At 43.9% G+C, this 16,672-nt stretch overlaps 2 protein-coding genes across 3 annotated transcripts in view; one reads left to right on the top strand and one right to left on the bottom strand.

Annotated features, from left to right (window-relative positions):
• The window catches only part of endouc (endonuclease, polyU-specific C), a 33,989-nt gene extending 19,476 nt beyond the window's left edge, over window positions 1-14,513 (bottom strand). Inside the window, exon 1 of one of the 2 annotated variants that reach the window (XM_041216050.1) lies at window positions 14,422-14,513. In XM_041216050.1, the coding sequence (XP_041071984.1) occupies window positions 14,422-14,432 (11 nt within the window). In that variant the 5' untranslated portion in view covers window positions 14,433-14,513. Of the gene's footprint in view, window positions 1-683; window positions 804-14,421 lie in introns of those variants that run through there. The other variant, XM_041216051.1, reaches the window with a different exon arrangement.
• Window positions 14,514-14,616: 103 nt separating this feature from the next.
• LOC121293329 (NADH-cytochrome b5 reductase 3-like) overlaps window positions 14,617-16,672 on the top strand; it is a 33,131-nt gene continuing 31,075 nt past the window's right edge. Inside the window, exon 1 of the mRNA XM_041216279.1 lies at window positions 14,617-14,707. Coding sequence (XP_041072213.1) covers window positions 14,687-14,707 — 21 coding nt within the window. The 5' untranslated portion in view covers window positions 14,617-14,686. The remainder of the gene's footprint in view (window positions 14,708-16,672) is intronic.

The raw sequence follows: 16,672 nt of genomic DNA on the forward strand, positions 1-16,672 counted from the left end.
TGCAACAATGACCAATCTTCTGAAAAGCGCTACTTTGTTGGACAGGCAAAAGCACTTTGCAGCCAGAGGATGTGAAAGGTGCTACATAAACGCAAGTCCTTTTTTTTCCTGCAAAAGCTGTATGATGGATGTGAAGTGCAGGATATGTCAAGGTATTGGGTGGGGTTGTTGGGGGGGGAGCATGCAGAGAATAGGGAGTGGGGTGCAGTGTTTTACTCTGTGGTCTGATGGCTAACGAATTGGAGTTTTCAATTCTATTATTACAGATCAAAATCAGCTAGACTAAACGATTCAGTTAGCCTTAAAAACAAATCGGAAATCTCACAGGTTGCAGCAGTACCCCACCCTCCTCCCACCCTCCCCTGCCCCCTCCACAATTCACTTTGATTCTAAGAAGAAGCTAGGCTTTCCATAATAGTAATAGTCGATCCTCCACAATTCTGTTGCTCGAGGCGATAGCATCTTACAGCACAAAAGCAGCCCATTCAATCCATCGTTCAAGTGTTGGCTCTGTCAGAGCTATCCAATTAATCCTACATTAGATCAGAGGTGAAAACAGAAACATTTTTTCCTACTGTATTTTTCTCTCTCACTCTTTCCCTTTCCACCTTTCTTAGAGCTTCCATTCACAATCCCTCTCACGTTTCCCTTGCTATTAGAATTTGTTGATCTCATAGCCTTACCTTTCCATCTCTTTTGTTTCTCTCAACTGTGTACCTCCCTCTCTGTTCACTTCTCTCACTCATTCATTTATTCAATGTATACTGTAATGGCCGGGATGGGAGGAGCGTGTGAATTATCAAGTCCAACTACTCCGCAGGCAGCACCATCTCTGTAATGAAATATCCCAACACGGTGCTTCACAGAAGCGTTGCAAAAAAAGTATGACACTGAGCTGCATAAGGAGATATTAGGTCAAATGGCCAAAAGAGGTAGGTTTTAAGGAGGGTCTCAAAGGGGGACAATGAGGGAGAGGGGTGCCGGGAGGGAGTTCCAGAGCACGGGGCCTAGTCAACTGAAGTGACGGTCACCAATGGTGGTGCAATTATGACTGGGGAACGTTCACCTTTGACACGATTGATCTCTCACTCTCTCACACACACACACACACACACACACACACACACACACACACACACACACACACAATGCAAACTTCATCAACGTCATTATCAGTTATAAGTTGCAGTATTTCAAATTACAGGATACACACGATGTGGTGGGCTAGGGGACGGTCTGTAGTATTAAAAAAAAATTACTGTTCTAGTTAAGTGGGAAGCTATTAATTACTCAAAGTAGGGATGGGATCAATCACAGGCACTCCCAGTACAAACTACATTAGAAGAGCTCTCAACACAGTGATTAGTAAAATACTGTTCAGCCACTTCAATACTTTGATCGTTGCAAAGTCAAAGCAGAGATTGTGCACCATTTGCAAATTCAATGAATTTCAAACTGTTGTGCGGATAAAATATTTTTAAAAAATAAAAATTCAAGCATATGTTTTGCTTATTGGACAGAATAAAATAGAATTTATACAACACCTTCCACAGCCAAAGTCCCAAAGTCTTTCGGAGCCATGAGATTACCACTAAAAGTTATCATTGCTTTGTTGAGAGGTCCTACACAGTTTATTCCCCAATAAAGTCGGTGATCACTAAAATGCACCCCGTGTGTTGTGAAAGCATTCACATTTTAAGTTGGCGTGCAAAGACTGGTACCATTAAATGGAGGTCAGATCACCCATCAGGTGCACCCGGATCACTCGAAGGGAGCACCAGTCATGGAAACTGTGGGCACCTCAGTTCGGTTTTCCCGAATACACGGCAGGGTGGAGATCTCACTTTGGTCGCAATGGTGAAATTGGGTTCATTAGATCGATTCCTAGGGTGAGAGCGCTGACCAATGAGGAGGGGGGGGTGACCAGAGTAGATCTACACCAACTGCAGTTTAGGAGAACGAGAAGTGATCTCACTGAGACCAAAGATTGAGAGGGTTTGATAGGGTAGGTGCTGGAATGGTGAGTTCCAGATCAGGCTAGAGGGGCTGAAATATTCTCCTCCTGCTCCTGTTTCTCAATGTCCTTTTGAAGGTGTTGCTGGTTTAGGTTAATGGCCGGCATCTTTCTACCTGCGTATGATGAGCATGCAGCAAATCAAATCCGTTCGGGATGGGGTAGCTTCGGGTCGTACACGTTTGCTGATGGCTGAATAGACCAATCCGTGAGAGGCAGGTTCTGCCCATGAAGGGGTTATCAGCTGTCAGTGTGGGTTGTTGTTGTTTCCTCAGTGTTGGCACCTGTTTCAAGTCATTGCAGCCGCTGATGGTCATGGCAGCACATGCTGGCCCACAGGACATGCTGCCATTTTCCTTGGTCATCAGCTGGCGTCTCCCAGGTGCAAAAAAAAAATCAATGCCTGGGGCCTCCTGGTGTCCTGACTCTGGCTACTTCGCCATACGGAAAGCCCGTAGGTATAGGCCCGGCTTCCATCCTGTGGAGGCAGCCGAATCAGCGCAGTCAGCTCTGCCTGATGAGTGTCATTGAGAGGACTCTGCCACACTCGTGTTTCTGCCCTTCCGTGAGAATCTCAAGCCGTAAACAGTAAACAGCAGAGATGAAAGTTGTTGAGCTTCCTTTCTCGATAGCCACAAGTCGTCCGGGTTTCACAGCAATACAGCATGCTGCCGAGGACACAAACTTCGTACATCAGCTACTTGATCCTCGGAGTCAGCTTGCTGCTAATCCATGCACGTTTTATGAGTCGCCCAAGGGGTGGTAGCTGCTTTCCCTACGCGTGCATTAGGTTCTGCATTAAGGGGCAGATTGTCTGTCACCGTGGACCCAAGGTAGCAGAATTGGCCAGCCGCTTCCAGCGTTATGTTATTTAGTGTGATCAAAGGCAGAGACGTGACACCCTGTCCCATAACCATCATTTTCTTGACACCGGGAGAACAAGTTACAGGTGAGGGGGAAGACAGTCCAGGAGTCTGCATAGCTGAGTTTCCACGTGAGTGACTAGCGCAGCATCGTCAGAATAGAGTTCTCTGATCAAGACGTGCTGTATTTTTGTCTTCGTAACTGTCTACAGTTCAAATTTCTGCTAAAAGACATTGGCATGATGACGGACATAAGATTTCCCATGAACCAGCCCATTCCGAATAACGGAAAGGTGTTGTTCAACTTTTTCTTTGCAATAGTCGATGTATTTAAGAGCAGTATCCGGCTTTATTAATTCTGTTAAAATTATCACACAAAATAAGCATATAATAAGTGTCCAATCCTCCACCAATTTTCGGAGAACATTCAGGCTTGGGCTGAAAAGAGGCAAGTAGCCCAAGTTCCAGGCAATGACCATCGGCAACAAGAGAGAATCTAACCATCACCTCTTGACATTCAATGGCATTCCCATCGCTGAATCCCCCATCAACATCCTGGAGTTACCATTGATCAGAAGCTGAACTGGACCAGTGATAAAAATACTGTGGCCACAAGTCAGAGACTGGGAATTCTGCAGTGAGTATCTTGCCTCCTGACTCCACAAAGCTTGTCCACCATCTACAAGGCACAAGTCAGGAGTGTGATGGAATACTCCCCACTTACCTGGATGAGTGCAGCTCCCACAACACTCAAGAAGCTCGACACCATCCAGATAAAAAGCAACCCACTTGATTGGCACCCCACCCAGTATCTTCAACATTCACTCCCTCCACCACCGACGGACAGTGACAGCAGTGTGTACCATCACAAAATACACTGCAGAAACTCATCAAGACTCTTTTAACAGCACCTTTCAAACCCACCACCACCACCGCCTAGAAGGGCAAGGGTTCATGGAACACCACCACCTGCAAGTTCCCCTCCAAGTCACACATTATCCTGACTTGGAACTAAAACAAAATACTGTGGATGCTGAAGATCTGAAATAAATTGAAAGTGCTGGATGAACTAATTCCGAAGAAGAGTCATATTGGATTCAAAACTTTAACTCTGTTTCTCTACCCAGGGATGTTGCCAGACCGGCTGAGTTTTTCTCACGTTTTAATTTTATTTCTGAGTTGGAAATATATTGATGTTCTTTCACTGTCACTGGAAAATGCTGGAACTCCCTCCCTAACAGCACTGTGGGTGTACCTACACCACATGGACTGCAACGGTTCAAGAAGGCAGCTCATCACCACCTTCTCAAGGGTAACTAAGGATGGGCAATAAATGCTGGCCTCGCCGATGCTCACATCGTGTGAATGCATAAAACATACTTTATATATTTTCAAAAAAATGAAAATGCAACTTATTTACACTTGCCAAAAAAAAAAAATCTTTTGCTGATTGGAAGCTCTTTAAAGGGTAAACAATGGTTCACACAGAGTGATCAAGGCCATATTTACTTCAAGGCTAACCAACAGGAATGCTTTGTTATCAGTCTGTGGATATTCAGGTTTCAGGGTGAGAGAAAAAAAAAAGAGACTGGTGAAACAGCCTTGGTGAATTCTGAACTCACCAGATAACAAAGTTAAGGGTTGGGTGGTCAAGGCTGCAGACAGAGTTGCAATGGAATTATAAGATTTCAGACAGTTCAGAATTCTCATTCTTGTGTAGTAATGCAATGTGTGGGCTTATTGGTGGAGCCTCATACCACAGACTTTAACAAGGGCAAAAGCTGAGACCACACATGCTGCAGCGGTTCAGGAAAAAAGCCCACCATCACATTCACAGGGTAACTCAAGCCCTGGGCAACAAATAGCAGCCTTGCCAATGACAACCAGTTCCCAAAGAATTTAAACTTTTAAATATTGCCAAAAAGAGAGATGTGTTGTCAGAGAATTTCATCCTGCACTCATCAGGACAAACACAAGGATGCCAAATTTCAAACAATCACAACAACTTATACTACAAGAGAAATTGGTTGGGAAATCCACTCTAATTGGCTAAGGCAGTGTCAAGGAGAAAGCAATGGGGAACTATATGCTCCCCAAGCTCCTGTGTAATTCAAAGAAGATGCCAGGTTTGAATATATTTCTTTTGTTTGTGGAGAACAGATCCCTGTGTATGAATGTATGTCACTTCTAGCAGGTATAAATGAGCCACGTTACAAGCTCAGCTGGTTGTCTTCAATTGCTTGTTAGTGTAGTTATTAGCACACTCAGGATTTTAAAAAAACTTTTAAGTCTTACGTAATCAGCATGTGGATACATATTAAAAATTAAACACTGCCTTTTGCGCAACTCAAGAGGTGACATACATTGCCCTAAATTACAACAGACAGGAAACAAATGGAGCAGGGGTTCAAAGTAGATAGTTCAGCAGCTCAAAGGCCAAGTGGATTAGGTAGATGTCTAAAAATGAAAGATGCGTTTTATGAGAATGGCTCTGGGGATGAGCGACTTCAGTTACAAGGACTGATTGCTGAAGCAGAGGTTTTTCTCTTTGGAGAAGCGAAGATGGGAGAGGAGACTTGACCGTGATGTTCAAAATCACAAAGAGGTTAGGCAGAGTTGATTGAGAGGAAACTGTTCCCATTGCCTGAAGGATTGAGCACCAGAGGACAATGACTTAAAGCGATTGGCAAAAGGACAAACAGTGAAATGAGGAAATTTTTTTTTAAAACACAGGGAGTGGTTAGGAATTGGAATGCACTGCCTAAAACTGCGGTGGAAGTAGATTCAATAGAAGCCTTGAAAAGGGAATTGGGTTGTTAGCTTAAGAGATTTTTCAGAGATCTGGAGAAAAGGCAGGGAAGCGGAAGTAGGTGGATTGCTCTACTGAGCTGGCACAGAAACAATGGACTGAATGGCCTCCTTGAGTGGTATAGCCATTCTATCATTCTGAGAGTTCATGTAAATAAGGTAGCTCTCAAAGCACTTGCTAAAATTATAATTACTGCATAAAAACAGTTCTAATGAGCGCCCAAATAGCAAACATGCTCTTGGGATAATCCAGGTAAAAAATCATTTGAGTTTAGTGAAGCCTGCTTTATTCAGACGAGAAAAGAGAATCTCAGTTTGAGGTGATACAATAACAGGTGAGGTATCAAAAACAGTTGCTCGTTTTAAAAAAAAATCCAACACTAATACATTGTGGCTCACTAAAAGTTACTCAGCAGTGGAGAAATGTTTTCAATATTTATGTGTTTAGATAGAAATTATTTATATTGCTAAAATATTCCTGGCAGTTTATGAACTAATGCTGCATTCAATATTATTTCAACAGACTCAAAATGTTGCTATTTTAATTAAATACACTGTTAAAACGTTATTGCTTCACCTTCACACCATACATATTTAAAGTGAATTACCCCACTTCTAGTGTAACATTGTGTTATTTCAGGAGGCACAGTAAATCGAGGTCCGGTCTGCCCCCTTGAGTGGATGTGAAAGATCCCATGGAGCTGCTTTTAAGACGACTAAAGAAATTCAGGTTTCCAGCATCCGCAGTATTTTTCTTTCATATTAAAAGGAAATTCTCCCGATCTCCTGGTCAATATTTATCCTTTATTCAACATTTTACTGAAAAAAAAAATAGGGATTATCTGCTCATTTATTTCATTGCTTTTTGTGGGGGCTTGCTGTGCGCAGTTAGATTGATGCATCTCACAATGCATCCCAGCCAAGATTACACTTAAAAGAGGATAGATGGCAACCAATTCACTGAAATGTTTTGAACAATTAAACTTGGGAGTTAAATCCAGTCATTTTACTTGAAAGAGCCTGTGTCTGAACTACTTTTGCCACATCGCTCCCCCTCAAGATCACAGTTTAACATCTAGCACCTGTATGGTAAATAACAGGCGCATTTCAGAACCGCAAGGCTTAAGCAAATTAGAGCAAAATGCGTCACTGACAATGCCAGCAATGCCCACATCCCATAAACGTTCTTTTTTTAAAAAGCTGCACAACAGATGCAGAAGTCAGGATATTCCTGTACATTACATTGGCTTATCCTGCTCATGTCTTCGGAAAGTACTTTAAAAAAAAATGTTTGTAATTGAATATAAAACCACTTTGAAATAATCATGTGGTTTGACCATTCTACATTGTGCTGCGTATGCAGGAACAATCAGGGTAGTGTCAAGGATTTGGCCCACTGCACGTGGTGTGATTTGGAAAGCCTGCGCACTCTTATAACTACTTTCTGCCCTCCCGATAGTGCAGATCCCCTGCTGGGGCGCAGTTCCACTTAACGTTATAGATTTACTTTGCAAAGCGGTGTGGGGAGCTAAATGTGGGCAGCCAATGAGCTACAGTACACCCACTGGAGTTGGTCGTTCCGCTCTGCTGAAGGGTCTGACCTGATTGGTGCTTTTCTTTAAAAATAAAACTGACCTATCAGGACAGCATTCTACATACTTGGGTTAAAAAAAAAATTACACTTAATGGAAATGGTACTGATATAAATATGTGCCTCTAGCATTGTAAGCAGTGTAGCTGTTAGTTATTTTCAGCATTTGCTCTTCATAGCAACAACCAGGAACGAATGGAGGAATATTGAGAGGCAGCAAACACACAGAGAATGGTCTACCTCCTGCCCCTAAGACATGGCAGCAGCTAACGGGCACAAGATGCTGCTAAAAACAAACTCGCTCTTCAAACACTTCCTGTTCCAGTATAGCCTGCTTCCTGGCTACAGATTAGAAACAGTTTTGCATTCGATTCTAGCAAACAGTTGAATGAACTTATCCTGCTTAGTGGGCTAGACTCCATTTTGAGAGCACACTTTCTATAGAGAACATTAGATTGAAAGTGGTTCATGCTGAAGCATAATATAACTTAGACTCGGTGCCTTAATCCACTTCTGGTGGCAGAGGGCCAGTAACGAGAGGAAACAGACTGAAGGGAATTGGCAATAAACAAGAGGCCACATAAGGAAACATTCTTTTTACGCAGCGAGTGACTGTGATCTAGAATGCATTACCTGAAAGGGCGATGATAGCAATTTCAGTACCAACTTTCAAAAGGGAATTGGATAAATACCTGAAGGGGAGATAAACTGTCAGGGAAAAGAACAGGGGAATAGAACTAACTCTTTCGAAGAGCTAGCACAGGCATGATGGGTCAAATGGCCTCATTCTATGATTCCATGTATGGGCACATTGAGGAGAGCTGCCAAGTTTATTTGCGTTGCTTTCACAGAGTGCTAACCCTTGTTCTGATATTAACATATTCTGCTATCTTACCTCTCTGCCACTAGCAGCACCTTCTTTAGTCTTTAACACTTACCATTAACACACCCTTTGTTTTGTGTCCATGACATCTTTGTCAAATCTCTCCTGAGCTCCCGCCTATCCCTGACCTTCTATCTTGCTCCACCTGCTCCACGCCCTCTTTAAATAGTATAAAATCCATCACATTTCTATCTCTCTTTAGCTCTGAAGAGTCATACGGACTTGAAAGGTTAACTCTGTTTCTCTCTCCATCGTTGCTGCTGAGTTTTTCCAGCATTTTCCGGTTTTATTTCAGATTTCCGGCATTTACAGTATTTTGCTTTTATCCCAGTAAGTTTATTTGAAATAGCATTTCAGCTAATACTATAGGGAAAGATGATGGCATAGTGGTAATGTCAATGGGTGAGTAATCCAGGGGCTCAGGCTAATGTTCTGGGGTCATAGGTTCAAATCCTACCATGGCAGCTAGGTAATGGTGACCATGAAGATTATCACTGATTGGTGTAAAAATAGGCCCACCTGGCATAAATGGCAGAAGGTGTAGGGGGGACATGAGGAAGGACTTTTTTTACGCAGAGGATAGTGGGTGTCTGCAATTCGCTGCCCAAGTTGGTGGTAGAGGCAGAAACTTTAAACTGTTTTAAAAAGTACCTGGATCTGCACCTACAGTGCTGTAAGCTGCAGGGCTATGGGCCGGGTGCAGGAAGGTGGGATTAGAAAGGGCACCCGGGTGTCCTCGGGCTGGCATGGACAAGATGGGCCGAAAGGCCTCCTTCTGTGCTGTAACTTTTCTATGGTTCTATGGTTCACTAATGCCCCTTAGTGAAGGAAATCTACCATCCTTACCTGGTCTGGCTTTACCTGTGACTCCAGACCCACAGCAATGTGGTTGACTCTTAAATGCCCTCTGAAATGGCCTAGTGAGTCACTCAGTTCAAGGGCAATTAGGGATTGGCAATAAATGCTGGCCTTGCCAATGACACCCACGTCCTATGCAAGAATAAATAAAAATGAGATAGAGTTTTCTGCCCAAACAGCCCATTTGTTTATTTACACAACATTCATTTCCCGATTTCATGAAACATAGCAGCAGGCAAGTCAGTTTATCCAGGAAGACACCAGTTAACACTAGCAATAGTCCACCGCACCCCCAACAAATCCATTTAGTTTGCCCAACAACTCCAAAGGGGCAATTCAAGCATGTATAGTTCTCAAAAAGGTCCTCCCTGAAGAAACAGCATCGCCAATGGAGATCACCACCCCTCTTAAAAAGAGCACCGAACATAAAGGCATTCTCCCCTGTGCCTTCGCCAATATTTATTCCTCAGCCAGTATTATTAAGACTCGATGTGAAATGCTTTGGAAGGTCCTGAGGTTGTGAAGAGACGTTATAGAAACGCGAGTCTCTCTTTCCTTTACTGCAGAGTGTGCTAACTATGAGGCAGTGAGGCTGAAGGGTCAACTAAGTTTTATAAATAGGGCATTTTCTAAATGAAACCCAAACTACAGCTACTGCCACAAGCCCTGTCATGGCAATCTGAATGCCCTTGTGATCACCAATTACACCACATCAGAATATATTTTGGGAGAGTAGATCACAGAACTATGATCAAACATAAGAGGCCGTCACGAGGTAGTGAGGATTTTCATTAACATTTTCACCGCAGAAAATAGCTTTCACTTGTTACGATTACGAGGCTTATAAAATTGTTCTATTTTGGGGCTGCAGTTTTAAATTTAGGGTAAATGAATGTGTGACCTGCTCTGAATTCTGCCTGACAGTAAGCCTTGCTGCTTTGATTGCGAGAGCTCTAAGGAAGGCTTGAATTGTTTTACTGAGAAGGTTTTGCAAGATATTACACTGGGAGACAAGAGGAGCAGTCTTCGAGTGTACTATGAGTAGATCCTGAGTCTCCCGAAGTGCCAGGTGTTATAGGTATCGGATTGTCAACAGTTGTACTGTAAACTATCCATTTATTTTTAAGATGAAAGGTATTTGGGATCAAAGATAGTTAATTGCCATTTCTATCTAGAAACAAGACTAATATGTTTCATGTTGCTATGGAGAAAGAGGGCACAGGAAGCCATTTTTGAGATCAGATTACAGGCTTCCCTACAAATTTATGAATGTCACAGGCAAGCAGCTGTTGGTTTGGTTGTGAACAGCAGCCATCTGAAAGGCATAGAGCTAGAGATAGGGGCAGGCAGTCCTGCACCTGCAGCAGAGAAGAAGCTGACTATTGTTCACCACCAGAACGTGGGTGGGGGCTCGCACGCAGATTGAAGACTGAGTTTGCGAGGATTTAAAAGGAGGCTGGACAATTCACCTAGCTTGGGGTTAGTGGGAAGGAGTCCACAGTGTAACCCTCACAATGACAGTCAGCTCTGGGATCCGAAGTCACCCAGCTGGGAGAGTAAAAAAAGACGCAAGCCATCGGGAGCTGAGAATAATTTTAAATTGGTTCCTGGGGATGAAACGACCATTTAAGGGACAGGGTAACATATAAGCATAGCAAGAGATTTTCAGTCGGACTAAAAGTTAAATGAGGAATCTCTTTTCTGTACTTTAAAGTACAGGTTGCCTACAGAAAAAAAAGTGTTTAGTCAATAATGTTTTTGGTTATTTGTTACAGTAAAAGTTTTAAAATGTAAAATCTTGACATCATTTCTTGGACTGATAACTGGAAGTTCGAATTTCGCTATCGGTCTCTACAGAGATCGCAACACTTTAGTCAGCTGGTTCCTCAATAGCTTCAAGATGTAAATGCTCCTATAAACTAATAAAAGATTTCGGGGACAACTGCTGATAACCTTATCTAAAATTTATAAACTCAATTACAAAAAGCTTTAAGAGCTCTGGCAGGGATAAATATAGATTAGAACTGGTCAGAGATATTAATCACATTCAGATAGCAACAGATTCCAATCCATTTATCTTTTTAAGAAGGACCCACTTACCCGCTCAATGGGAAACACAGCAATCCAATGGCATAGCACTAACTAAGGCAATTAAAACATTCGGCATTTGTATACACAGAACAAAACTGAACAGGGATCAAAGGCATTAGCAACATTTTGCCTGGTTCATATCTCTCAGCATTTATCCAAGAAACACATCAGCTGGGCACCTTCCCATAAGGGATCCTGTGAGATATCAAAAAGGTAAGGTGCAGTGGAGAGGAAATGGCAGCATATATTGACATTAGGTGTTCACACAGAAGCGTGCAACAATAATTCTGTATATACTTGTGACTGAGGCTGACACAAAGCACAGTCCAATATCTGGTTTTCAGAGTCAGAATATGAACCCACGAGTACTAAATTACTTCATATTTTATGCATTTTGCCTATTCTCACAGAGGGAATTCCAGGTTAAAATTGTGGTGTCATAAAAGTCATTTTCCAGCCATGAAGGAGGCCATTCAGCCCATCGAGTCCATGCCAGCTCACTGTGGAACAATCTAGTTAGTGCCACTCCTCTAGTCTATTTCCGTAGCCCTGCAAGTTTATTTCCTTTTGAAATTATTCATCATCTCCATTTCCATCACCCTCGTGGGCAATAAGTTCCAGGTCATTACCACTTGCTACATAAGAAAGATCTTCACATCCTCCCATATCTCTTAAAATTTTAAATGTGTCCTCCTAGTCCTTATGCGTTCAACTAACGGGAACAGGTTTTCTTTGTCTACCTTATCTAAATCTGTTGTAATCTTGAACACCTCAATCAAATTTCCCCTCAATCTTCTTTGCTTCAAGGAGAATAACCCCAGCTTCTCTAACCTAACCTATTAGCAAAAATCCCTCAGTCCTGGGACCATTCTGGTAAATCTTCTCTGAATCCTCTCAAGAATCCTCACAGCTTTACTAAAGTGCTGCCAAATTATTTTTGTCCTCCAAATAAGATGGTCAGAGTAGCTATCAGATAGCGTTGGAAGAGGAGAGGAGATTAGATTGAGGAAAGTATCCCTAGCTTCATTCTTTACAGCATTACTTTCCTTGGATAGAGCTGTTTTGATTAGATCGACAGCAATTGGGTTGCTAAGAACAGGCTCAATTTCCTGGAAGCAGTTATTGGGTCCAACCTTACCTCAATTTGCAACCGTTGTCAGTTATTTCATTCTGAAGTTACACTTTGAACCTACACCCAACATCTATCACATTAACATTCAACACTTAATTTTTAAAAATAGGATGTGGGTGCTGCCCCAGCCTAGGACAACGACCATCCCTAAATGCCCTCTGAACAAGGGCAATTAAGAGTCAATCGCATTGCTGTGGGTCTGGAGTCACATGTAGGCCAGACCAGGTAAGGATGGCAGATTTCCTTCCCTAAAGGGCATGAGTGAACCAGATCGGTTTTTAATGTCAATTGGCAATGGCTTCACCATCATCATTAGAATTTTAATTCCAGATTCTTATTCAATTCAAATTTCAATAAGAATGCCGTGGTGGGATTTGAACTCAGGTTCCCCAGAGCTCTGAGGAAGAGAGTCATAGGGACTCAAAACGTTAACTCTGTCTTTCTCTCCACAGATGCATTTAGACCTGCTGAGTTTTTCCAGCATTTTCTGTTTTTGCTCCAGCATCTGCCGTATTTTGCCTTTATCCCCAGAACATTACCCTGGGTCTCTGGAATACTAGTCCCATGACAATACCACTATGTCACCGCCTCCCTGTAATAAATAGGCTCACACCACCTGCTCCAGTACTGCCACATCCTGTAGTATTTTGGGTGGCGATTGCTGTTTCCCCCTCAATCTGCCCAGACACGATAACCAGTCTCCCCACACCAATGTGAATAACTGAAGTCTCTCACTATTGCTGTGTCAAACCACTTTGTAGTTGACAGGCTGAGCAATGCAGCACGCACTCCAATCTATGCAGGTCATCAGGCTTTGAAGCAGCGCAGTCAGTATTAAAAATACATGGGAGATTCTAATCACTGCAGTACAGTACTAGTAATTTAAACAGCACACAACTACAGCCTTGATGTGTTCTATAAATATACAATGAGCAGTCAGTCATTACCACTTCCTTAATATCAGTTACACAATTTATTAATTTTAACAGAAGAATTCCAAATACAAGAATAAAACAGCCTCTTACGCAAAAATGCTTGGGATAATGATGTAAGGGCACGAATTAAACAGAACTGTAATGAGTAGGTAACCCATATCCTGATCTTGCAGCCTAGTCAAATCGACTGTTAAATACAAGCAAATCGTCACATTAGACATTAAACTTGACTAACCTGCTTTGGGCTTTTTCCTTCATAAAGCAAGTAGGTAAAATTATTTTGAAGTGCAAATCCTACTGCTAGTAGTTTCCAACTTGTGCACAGCAAGTTCCCACAAGCAGAAAAAAAAACCCAAAAGCCAGATAATCTATTTTTGGTAGTACACAAAATTTATGGCACAGGAGGCAGCTGTATGGCCCATTGAGTCTATGCCAGCTCTCCATACATACAGCCATCCAGCCAGTGCCATTCCCCTGCTCTAACCCTGTGGCCCTGCAAGTTTATTTCCCTCAAGTGACCATCCAATTTCCTTTTGAAACCATTGATTGTCTCCGCTTCCACCACCCTCATGGGCAGCAAGTTCCAGATCAAAGTTCTCCTTCACATTAATCCCATCCCCATCGTCTCTTGCCCAAAACATCAAACGTGTGTCTACCCCATCACCCCAACCCTGCATATACCAATAGCTAATCGGAACAGCCCAACCTGTCATTGTGTTGTAAACCTCGATCAAAGACCTCAATCTGCTTTGAACTAAGGAGGACAACCCCAGCTTCTCCAAGTAAACGGAGTGAAGCCGGAGTTACAGGTGGAGCGGATAGCGGAGTGAAGCCGGAGTTACAGGCGGAGCGGATAGCGGAGTGAAGCCGGAGTTACAGGCGGAGCGGATAGCGGAGTGAAGCCGGAGTTACAGGTGGAGCGGATAGCGGAGTGAAGCCGGAGTTACAGGTGGAGCGGATAGCGGTGTGAAGCCGGAGTTACAGGTGGAGCGGATAGCGGAGTGAAGCCGGAGTTACAGGTGGAGCGGATAGCGGAGTGAAGCCGGAGTTACAGGTGGAGCGGATAGCGGAGTGAAGCCGGAGTTAGAACCGAAACTCAGTCAAGGGAGTAAGGAAACCGGAGTGTATAACGGAGTAAAATTGGACTGGGAAAAGGAATAGATAACGGAGTAAATCCGGAGTTAGACGGGAGCTGGATAACGCAGTCAATCCGGAGTGTCCGTCGCTGCTGCGCCCATTCACTCACCCCGCTGCCATGATCCACTCCGGTTCCGCCGATTTTACAAAGTAACCGATCGCTGCCTGCGCCTTCACTCCGCCCGCCCATTGGTCCGTCCCCATGTCCATCCGCGCCGACCGACGGAGGGGCGGCCCAATGGGCGCGAGGGGGCGGGAGAGCAGCCAGCCGATAGGCCCGCGAGGGGAAGGGGTGGGGCGGCCAACCAGGATAAGGCTGGTGGGCGGAGCTTCGGTGCGGTTACTTTGTGTCTGGATTTCCTGGAGAAGAAACGATGTGGAGCCGAGTGATTGGGGTAAGAGAGAGCGAGAGGGAGGAATGGGGATAGGGGATAGGGGATTGGGGAAAGGGTCAGTAAAACAAGGTGGAGGAGGCAAATGGTCGGGGTAAGAGAGAGAAAATGAGATTGTTGAGAGGCAAGGGAGGGTGAAAATGGAGGAGAGAACAAATGTTGAGCCAAGTGATGGGATAAGAGGGGTAGGGAGGGGAAAGGAAATGATGGGGTTGAAGGGGTAAAATGGAAGTGTTCATGGGATATGAGCTTTATTAGCAAGGCCAGCATTTATTGCCTCTCCCTGATGGCCCTTGAAAAGAGTGAGATGGAAGTGGAGAGGATAAAATTGAAGTGAAATGGGTGAGTTTGCAATGGGGTGCTTCATTACCTGTTTGCTATATATAAGCACTATCTTGCTCCCTGGCAGAGAATTGTGGCCGGGGAATTCGGTGTTCTGGTGCTTCGGTTAAATCCAAATCATGGTCCGAAACAGGTCACCGATCCCCAGCCTTCACCCTTCCATCTATCGGGCAAGTGGCACGGGTGCGCCTCTGACATTGTTTTGGTTTGACAGGATGGCTGGATCTGGTGCAGCAGAAACAGTCTCCACCCAGTCTGGCCTCTGACTGCAGCTCCAGACTTCGGAAAGTCTGACAGAATCCATTGGCCCTGAGCCTGGAAGCACTACTTTAGCAAAGTAACAGAACTGGCTCACAGTTTAGAGCTTCCTGGCTTACATTGATACAGTGCTTTTCTGTCAGCTGTGGCTCTGTGGGTAGATTCTAACCTCTGAGTCAGAAATTTGTGTTTAAATCTCTCTTGGGCCTTGAATGCAGATGCCAAGACTGATAAGCTCGTGCACTATTGAGGGAGTGCTGCACAATTGGCGATGCCATCTTCTGGGCGAGATTTTAAACAGAGATCACGCATACCCTTTCTTATGGCTGTATGCTGCAGAAGAGCAGGGATGTTCCCCCAAGTACCCTGGACAATATAAATCCCTCAAACATCACAAAAACAAATTGGTCATTATCACTTTGCTGTCTATGGGAACTTGCTGTCCACAATTCGGCTGCTGTGTTTCCTACATTACAACAGTGACCACACTTCAAAAGCAGTTAATCAGCTGTAAAGCATTTTGGAATGTCTGATGGTTGTGAAAAGGTCTATATAGATGCAAGGCTCTCTATCTTTTTCTTTCACAACCTCAGGATATCTCAAAGCACTTGCAGTTAAAAGTGTAGTCACTGTTGTAATGTAGGAAATGCAGCACCCCATTTACGCACAGCATGGTCCCACAAACAGGAATTGATAATGACTGGGTGATGTGTGGGACTGCAAAATGTGAGAGTCCTGGATGCCACTGTGATCCAGGACAAACATGCCTGTACTAAGTGTCTGTGGTTCAAAGTCATTGAGCTGGAGGTCGACCTGCAGACACTGCAATGCGTTAGGGAGGGGGAAAGTTACCTGGATACTTTGTACCAGGAGGCAGTCACAGTCGTTAGTAATAGGGTCTTCTGATTTGGCCAGGGGCAGGAGGATGAGCCTGCAAGTGAGGTGGATATGGAGACACAGCAGGTAGAAGTGGAAGAGCCTCAGCCTTTGCAATTGTCCAACTTGTTTGAGGTTCTTGCAGCTTGTGTGATTGAAAATGGTGGCTGCAGTTTGGATAAGCAAACTGACCATGGCACCAGGGTACAGGAAGCCATTCAAGCAGTGGGGGAGTTAATAGAAATGTAGTGGTATTAGGGGACGGTATAGACGGGGGTATAGACACAGTTCTCTGCAGCTGAGAGTGGAAGTCCAGATGGCTGTGTTTGCCTGCCTGCTGCCAGGGTTTGGGACATCTGCTTTGGGCTGGAGATGAACTTGCATTGGGAGGGGGGAGGATAGGTACCACATAGGTATCAATGACATAGATAGAACTAGGAAAGAGGCTTTGCTGAGGGTATTTTAAGAGTCAACCTGGAGTCACATGTAGGC

The sequence above is a fragment of the Carcharodon carcharias genome, chromosome 21, assembly GCF_017639515.1.
Source record: "Carcharodon carcharias isolate sCarCar2 chromosome 21, sCarCar2.pri, whole genome shotgun sequence".
Lineage (NCBI taxonomy): Eukaryota > Metazoa > Chordata > Chondrichthyes > Lamniformes > Lamnidae > Carcharodon > Carcharodon carcharias.